The 7,972-nt window shown below is 39.9% G+C and overlaps 1 protein-coding gene across 2 annotated transcripts; it reads right to left on the reverse strand.

Moving 5' to 3' along the window:
- Positions 1–222: 222 nt before the first annotated feature.
- On the reverse strand, positions 223–7,702 carry mrpl3 (mitochondrial ribosomal protein L3). 2 transcript variants are annotated; one of them, XM_022747485.1, is made up of 10 exons: positions 7,499–7,702; positions 6,535–6,716; positions 6,349–6,440; positions 5,286–5,384; positions 2,953–3,052; positions 2,781–2,841; positions 2,434–2,545; positions 2,175–2,252; positions 1,970–2,047; positions 223–456 (listed from the first exon to the last, which is right to left on the reverse strand). In XM_022747485.1, exons 1-10 carry the CDS (start codon positions 7,570–7,572, stop codon positions 307–309), a joined length of 1,026 nt encoding a protein of 341 aa, XP_022603206.1. In that variant the 5' UTR covers positions 7,573–7,702; the 3' UTR covers positions 223–306. The 2 variants fall into 2 exon arrangements, with proteins under 2 accessions (XP_022603206.1, XP_022603205.1); XM_022747484.1 differs by having other exon boundaries at positions 6,535–6,719.
- Positions 7,703–7,972: the final 270 nt, after the last annotated feature.

Raw genomic sequence — 7,972 nt, forward strand, 5'->3', positions numbered from 1 at the left:
ATTGCACATTTCTCCACCATATCTGCCTCTCTCGTTTTGTTTCATTGTCTTTTTTTTTTCGCCTTCTTCTGCTTGGGGATCCTCAAGTGACATCATCACTCCTACAGTTACCATGGTTTCGGGGGAAAGGGACTGTAATAACTGTTTGGATCAAACAGACAGGCTTGGTGCTGTTGTATCACACACACAAACACAAAATAAGAGGTGCTCAAGACATTCAAAGAAATTACTCTTTATTACAGGATCCAGATACAGTTTGCAGGTTTAGGTATGAATGAGAAATGTGTGTGTGTGTGTGTTGCGTTGTCAGGTCAGTGTTAATGATGGTTCTGTGTGAATGAAGAAGTCATCATCGTACAGGTCTTCGTCAAGGTCAGCTTCCTCTTCGGTAAAGTAGGTGGGGAAAGGAGGGTTGAGCAGTGTGGAGCTCCTGGTTGGCAGCACAGTATCTCTTACCTGGAACGCACAAACACACATTTAGGGTAATAGCTGAGGACACTCTTGTCTTAATTAGTGCTGAAACAATTAAGATTTGCTAAACATTATTGTTAGTCATTTATTGAGCAAAAATGCCAAAAAAAAAAAGAATTTTCCAGCTTCTCAGATATGAGGATTTTTGCTTTGCTCTGTTGCATTTCCTTCTAAATAAAAAAAACAAAAAAAAACAGAACAAGCACTTTGGAAATGTCACCTTGAGCACTGGAAAAGGTATTTGCCACTATTTTCTACATCTTTTTTTTTGACCCAATCAGCAGTTCTTAAAACTTATTCGATCATGCTTTCAGAAGCATAAAAACTGGTGCTGTGTCCAACAATTTCTGTAACTTTGTGAAACCGACAATCCAATATTCAAACAAGCTGTGCAGAGCTGATAGATAACAACATGTCAAATGAACTAGTTACGTCCAACCCCTACCCCCCTACCATGTCCTGCTGTTAAGTGGGGAAACTGCTCGTGCTGTGTGCAGCATGCAATCAGATCAAGATTGCAATTATTACCAACTTATTCATTAAAACAACACGAGTTTGTCTGGCTGCACTGTAAACAGATACACCAGCTTTTCTGTTGTAATTCTTATGTTTGTCAGGACTGAAATCTTAAGGATTATAACTTTTAATCAGTCATTAACAACAGTGAAGTAGTTAAAAAAGTCAAGTTAAATTTATTTAAAAAAAAAAAAAAAAAAAGGTTAGAAGATCAGTGTTTGCTTAGTTCTCCCCCATAAATCATATTAATCCCCCCGTCCCTCGTCACGCGAACCCCCCTGCAGTGGCTTGACACACCACAGGTGACCCTGACTCCGAGTCTGACAACCACTGGGTTAAATGATTTATCGATTTACCATAAAATCAATCAAGACATTAATCAATAATGAAAATTGTTATTAATTGCAGCCCCAGTTATAACTGTAATCAATAAAACATAGCTGTTCCTCACTCACACAGGGTCACTGGGGCCACAAAGAAAAATAAAAACAAACACTAATGAACCTGCATGTGTATCCTTTGGGCTAATATAATTTGAAGTGAATTTAGAAGTAAGTGAGAGTGTGTGTGTGTGTGTGTGTGTGTGTGTGTGTAAGACAGCTGAGCTGGGTGAAATGCAATGCACATTTGTATTCATTATCGCTTGTCTGCAAAACAAATAATAGGCTGCGTGTGTGTCCGCGCAAACACACAGGGCGAGCACAACATGCTGAGTATGGAGATGGATGCTGTGGATATTACTAACATCATTAAGGTGCACATTCCCATTCCCTCACAGAAAAAAAAAAACACACACAAACAAATGCACATGCACACTGCTGATCCAGCACAGTGTCAGGATGAAGATGGATCACATTGTCTTGCAGGTGTGACGCTGTTTTATAGGTGCAAGGTCACTGGTCTCTGTCAGAACACTAAGCATGCTGGGGTTGACCTTCGACTTCACACTTGAATTTGAAAGTGTGTGTATGATTATTTTTACCTTTAGTAAGCAGTTCCTGTGGCCAGGGATGGAGCCGTTAACATACAGCACATTATACTTGGTATTAACCCTCCATATCTGAAGGGAGAGAGAGAGAGAGACGAAGAGGAGGCAGATGAGAGAAAATTGAACTTAAATTGCTGCCAAGGACAAACAAGTTCAAAACCGCAACTCTGTTTGTGTGTCCTTGTGAGTGTGTTTGTACCTTCAATCCATAAGCTGTGATGTAGGTGTTCCCCATTCTGCCGGGCATCTTCTTCCCTTTGAAAACTTTGGCTGGATCCTGGATGCAGACGAAGAACAGCAAACACGCTCACATTACTGGATTATGGGAAGCCAACTGTTCACGTCTGGCATAGATGAACGTTGTACACAGTATGCCTGTGTGTGTGTGTGTGTGTGTGTGTGTGTGTGTGTGTGTGTGTGTGTGTGTGTGTGTGTGTGTGTGTGTGTGTGTGTCTTACCCCTCCAGGTCCAGAAGCCCCTGGTCTGCGGTGAGTTTTGGTTTGGCCGTGGCTGGCCGGCTGACCCTTGAACCCCCATCGCTTCATTACTCCTTGAAAACCTTTACCAATGCTACACACAAACACAAGAAAGTTTACGCTCACATCATCAAGTTACGTTCAAGTACGTTCACTTGTTGCCTCGGGGGATAATGATATAAAAAGAGAGGTTTGCACATTCTTGTAAAGTCAGAAATGGATCTGTCTTCAAAACGTGACGCTGAAGCTGAAAGAGGACACGACGTCGGAAAAGATGCCGAGAAGAGAGAACACCAGTGAGGAGGGGGAGCTGGCAGAACAGAACTTACGATTTGGCTGTGACGTCCACATATTGGCCCGGACGGAAATGTGCTGCATACAGAGGAGTGCCTGAACACACAACAAACAAGATTATATTGCAATATTTGTACAAAAGGGTGAAAATAAGATATGACATTCTATTGTGTGACATGGGAAGAAAAGCAATGCAAATGTGTATACCTGGCTTAATGAGAGCGTTGTCGGAGACTCTAAAGGTGACAACCTTCTGTTTGGGGGGCACTCCAGCATTCCTGAACATCTCCAATTCATTTTCAGACCTCTGTCAGTCAAAATGATGGAAAGAGAGAAAAATTTAAAGCTGAAAAGAGGGAAAAAAAGTAGTAAAAGAAGTAGGAGCACTGAGCAGCACTTGGAGTTTGGCATTTTAAAACTAACCGTGGGCCTGTTATGACTGTATGTGAGCCAAGCACGCACACACTCACAGGCATATGCGTGCACACTTGGCAGTGAGTGCCTCCAACATTTGCTTTCACTCAGCTCGCTCTCATCTCAGCCCCTACAGTTACTCTCAACTCTCTCTCTCTCTCCCCTTCTGTTGACTCAAAATCAGCCTGCCAAAGCCTCTGACTCTGACTGAGGAGTGATGTGGCTGTGTGAGAGGGATTCAAAACAACTTCACATTGGACAAGTGAAACCCTGACTCCGATCCATCAAGGATCTATCAGACTCAATGAATGAATTACCCTTCGATTTATTCATCCTTGTTCTTTTGTTTTCTTATCTTAAAAAGATGGACATTAACATTTGAAGAAAAAATTCCCCCTCATACATACTGAAGAGGCAATTTTCTTCAGAGCAACTTCTTTAAAACTGTCTACACTTTCTTTGCAGGATATAATGAAAGTTCAGAGTGAGCTGGAGAGCTGGTGCGCTGACTGTCACCTCAGTGTTCAGTGTTAGTTCTAATAAGTATCTGAAGCAAGAACGAACCTTATTACAAGCACTTTTCAATTTAAGTGTGCTCTTCATTGTTGGCAATTATTTAGACACCTAATGCGATACTTTCTGACACCTAAGACAAAATGTAGTCACCAGTGTTGAGTGGCTGAGTATAATTTCCTGACTATGGATCTGTATTCATAAAAGGTCATTGCACTGGGAGGCCTGCTATCAGCTCAATGCTACAGGGAAATGACAAATGTCATTATGTCAACACTGAGCTGATTTTTTTTTTTTTTTTTTTGCATGATTATGAGATGTAGCCAGAACTAAGATGAGTGAATGTGTTAGGTGTGTACAGTATGATAAGTGGTGTTTTGATGTGATTAAGTGGGCACCACATGAAGAGTTGTGGCTGCTCTGCTAACATTAAGAGTACAAAGACCGGTATGATAAAGTATGGTATTCTCAAATGTCACGATTCAGTACAAACACTTCAATAAAAATCTTGCAAAGACACAGGCTCTATGAAGGGTTGAAAAATAAAAAAATGAGTGAGTTACTGTTTTTTAAAGTCATGTTTGCAATTTCAAAAAGGTACTTGGAGGCAAACATAAAAAAGGCACACAATAATTCAATGACATTTGAGGGGAAAGCTGCTGATTATAAATTATAAAGACTGCTGCCTCATTACTGAATACATAAATGTGTTTAATTATCAATGTCATTATCAACAAAGAAACTCTTCCACCTCGTCTAAAACTTACTCCGATTAAAGTGAGACTATGTAACCTTTGATAGATGAGATATGATGTATTCTTCTGCAAAAAAATAAATGCTATCTAATATTAGCAAACTTTAGGTGAATATAATGGTCAGTCAGTTCACTGATAGAATATGCTAATATTGAAATGCAAGAGCATTTCAATTTTCTATGATTATCTATGAAAAACATAACATCTGTAACATTATTGTTTTCTTACATTCTTCTCTGTAAACCTACAAATACAGATTTTTTTTTGCCAGTATTTGGTTTCCGTCAACTCCTGATGGAAATATCTGGCTCTTTAGCTGCTAAATCCTCCACTATGCTAGCCAACTAGCTGCTAGCTTTTTGCAGTTCGGTGCTAGCAGGTAGTAAAAAGTGACTTTTTGGAGTTCTTTCACTGAAAATAGCAGCCTGCTGTGGATGTAGATGACATTATGAGAACGGTGCGAGTGAACCATAAAGTGAGCTGGTAAGTTTCAGGCAGGACAGCTGAAGTGATGAAACTCGCTGAAACTCGCTATAAAGCTCTGTAAAGCCAAAGAGAGCCGCAGACTCAAGTGAGAAGTCTCTGTAGGTTCATCTCTACTAAGAGACCTCTCTCAGATTGACACTTTTTTTTCTCACATTGTCATTTGAGACATTGTTATGATAAGATTATCAACTATAGCTGCTTTAAAGAAAATTGAGCCTCAAAAACTGTACCAAATAAAAGCTAAAAGAATGTGCAGTAACAGCTCTTACCACATGTTTACGCGAGGTAACATCGCCAACACATCCAAGTTCACAGCTGAGATAAAAAAATCTTACACAGTTGTTTTAAATCATTGTAACTACAGTTTCTTACATAGAATGGTGATGCGTTTTTCCCTCCTACAATGAGAGCGTCTGTGTGTCCATCATATTCTTCTTTGGACAAGTGCTTTATTACGTGGCAGTCCTGCACCTGGGAAAAAAAAAAAAAAAAAGATTTCAGGTTTACATTAACAATCAGAAACACAATGCGAGTATAGTATTTCATTTAACCACCATCCACCAGATGCAATTAAATGGAAGCCGGGTCACAGGGTAATTTAAAATACCTGAAGAAATATAAATAGAATAGGATGACAGGGCACTTTGCAACACACAAAACTTAACAAGTGAATCACCCGTGACACACTTCAACAACTATCTAATCGGTTCTGTGCTTATTCACTGCCTCATGACAAACTTTTCACTTCACTTCAGATAAAACATGTACATGACAAAGTGGTGGGAGTGCTTTCACCCTGAGAAAGTTAATTTAGATGTTTCTCCTTTCATCCAGCACAGACCGTTCCTGTATCAGCTGCAAAGAAAAAAGTGACTAAATGCAACAAAAGTGAATCAGCAGATGGGGATAGAACTTTCTGTATGGCCTTGAATCTGATATCACAAGATAAAAAAAGATATAAAAAACAGTGACATTTAACTGATACTTAAATTGGAGTTTGTTATGCTACCCACACAATATCAATAATGTCATTATCAATAAAGCGTAGAGTGAACACACACAGCCACAGTTTGCTTTTAAATTACTTCACCAACAGATAAAATGATTAGATTAAAACGTGATCTGAATAAACCTCACATCAAATAACACCTGCTGTAAGAGAGTAGCAGCTTGCTGAAGACCACTGAGGCATTTCAAATGCACGATCTGATCAAAGCCTGCAGGTGAGATCTAAAGGTGTTCACCATTTGCTATTCTGCCTCCACACTCCAGAGAACAATCTAATTTATTTGACTGCTTTTTCTGACCTGCTGGTCATTTCATTATAAATGACAAACATTAACATACCTTATCTTTTCTGAAGGAAGCCTGCAGCTGTTTTGATGCAAGACTACGACACAACAGAAAACTGGACAGGTGTGTGTCTGTGCGCTACCTGTAACATGGTGACAACATGTCTTTCTCCAGTTTTTGTCCAGATAGGAGCCATCCCCAACTTCACAGCAACTAAGCCCACTCTTCGGCTCCCTAAGAAGAGAAACAGACGAAAAGACAATAAAAGCGCGAGTCAAGAGCAAGAGGACTCGTAATATACACAGCCGTCACTAAGCGTCAAACTTACCCTCTGACCATTCCTGCCGTTGCCAGGGCTCATCTTTGAGTGGGTTGAGCTTATCAGCTATCTGTCTTCTGTATTCCTCTGCCACGCTCTTCCTCATGTACTCCTGGTTGTCCTTTGTGAGGTGTTCTTCAAACCATGTTGTGGTTTTTACTGTCCTAATACAACCCACCAACTGGACAGGACTGCTAGAGAAAAACATATTCACAGCAAAACCAACTTTTAGATTAGAAACAGCTCATACATTTTAGTTTAGTAAGTTGAACATGTCATTGCATATCAGTCTACTACTGCAAGTCAGCTCAGTCACTGATGAGTAAGAAGCAGGTCCGCACATTCACACAGGCAACATAGGCATTTTAGGTGTATAAGTGTCATTGCTAAATGACAAGTAAAAGACAAAAATAAAAAAGATACATAAGACTGTATGTACCCTGGTGGCCTTTGGCATATCAAAGACTGCCCACGTCAGCTTGCCGATGGATATCAACACATTTCTCATCTGATACTGCACTGACTGGATGTGGAGTGGTTCATCAGCTTTGTCCTTCTCAATAACTGGCTATACTTACATTGTTAAATATTTCATGTAAAACAGAAAATCTCAATGTTTCCATTCACTACACTCCACAAACCTTTAAGCAACGTCAAACAATAAAACCCACAAAGCTAGAAAAACCAATCAATTAAATTGTAAGATATAGATATGTTAGTTGTTCACTCACCACGTCCATATATGGCAGAGGATATTTAGCTAGTTAGTTGTAACGTTACATTTTAATAGGGAAATTATAGAATTAGTTAATATTTAAGCAAATAACAGGCTCGGGTAAAAACAGCAAAGACAATACTGAGCTGAAATGTAGTACTATGAAGCTATTTGACTACAGCAGTCTAGTCTAGCTAAGTTGCATGCTGAAGCTCACTACAGGTACATTAGCACAACTAGCCGGTTAGCATTAGGTACCTTTCAGCTACTGCTCGGAGAGAAACGAGTCGAGTTCCACGCTGAAGAAGAAACCGGCTGGTCCACGCCGCCATTGCGCTGTTTAGTCTACACACCTACACATAAATATAAAAGCTATCGATGAACTAGGAGGACATGGCGTCTCACAACATATGCACACCCATGCCTTCGTTTTCGTCCTGTTCTAAATGTCACCCTGGCTACTTCCGGTACGTGACCAAAACAGTTCCGCGGCACTGAGGCACATGTCAAAGGTTCCGTACAACCACCACTGTCAAATTTCATCATATCTTTTACATTTAATATCCACGAAGCGTTTAAAATCTGTTTTATGTTTGCATGTTTATAAAAACTTTAACGACGATGGCGGCTTGATACCAATAACTCTACAAAAAACAATAATAATAAAAGTTTAGTTTTAAAGTTCATTTGTGACCTTGGAAACAGCAGTTGACAGAACGGTTTCACCGTAAG

Source organism: Seriola dumerili, unplaced genomic scaffold (genome assembly GCF_002260705.1).
Source record: "Seriola dumerili isolate Sdu_G_001 unplaced genomic scaffold, Sdu_1.0 BDQW01000110.1, whole genome shotgun sequence".
Lineage (NCBI taxonomy): Eukaryota > Metazoa > Chordata > Actinopteri > Carangiformes > Carangidae > Seriola > Seriola dumerili.

Excerpts from the sequence above, each read along its gene's own strand:
- mrpl3 (XM_022747484.1), bottom strand. The coding sequence starts at position 7,572 with ATGGCGGCGTGGACCAGCCGGTTTCTTCTTCAGCGTGGAACTCGACTC. Across the intron at positions 2,546-2,780 it reads GTGGACGTCACAGCCAAATC|CATTGGTAAAGGTTTTCAAG; the intron begins GTAAGTTCTGTT and ends GTTTGTGTGTAG. Across the intron at positions 457-1,969 it reads ACAGGAACTGCTTACTAAAG|GTAAGAGATACTGTGCTGCC; the intron begins GTAAAAATAATC and ends TGTGCGTTCCAG.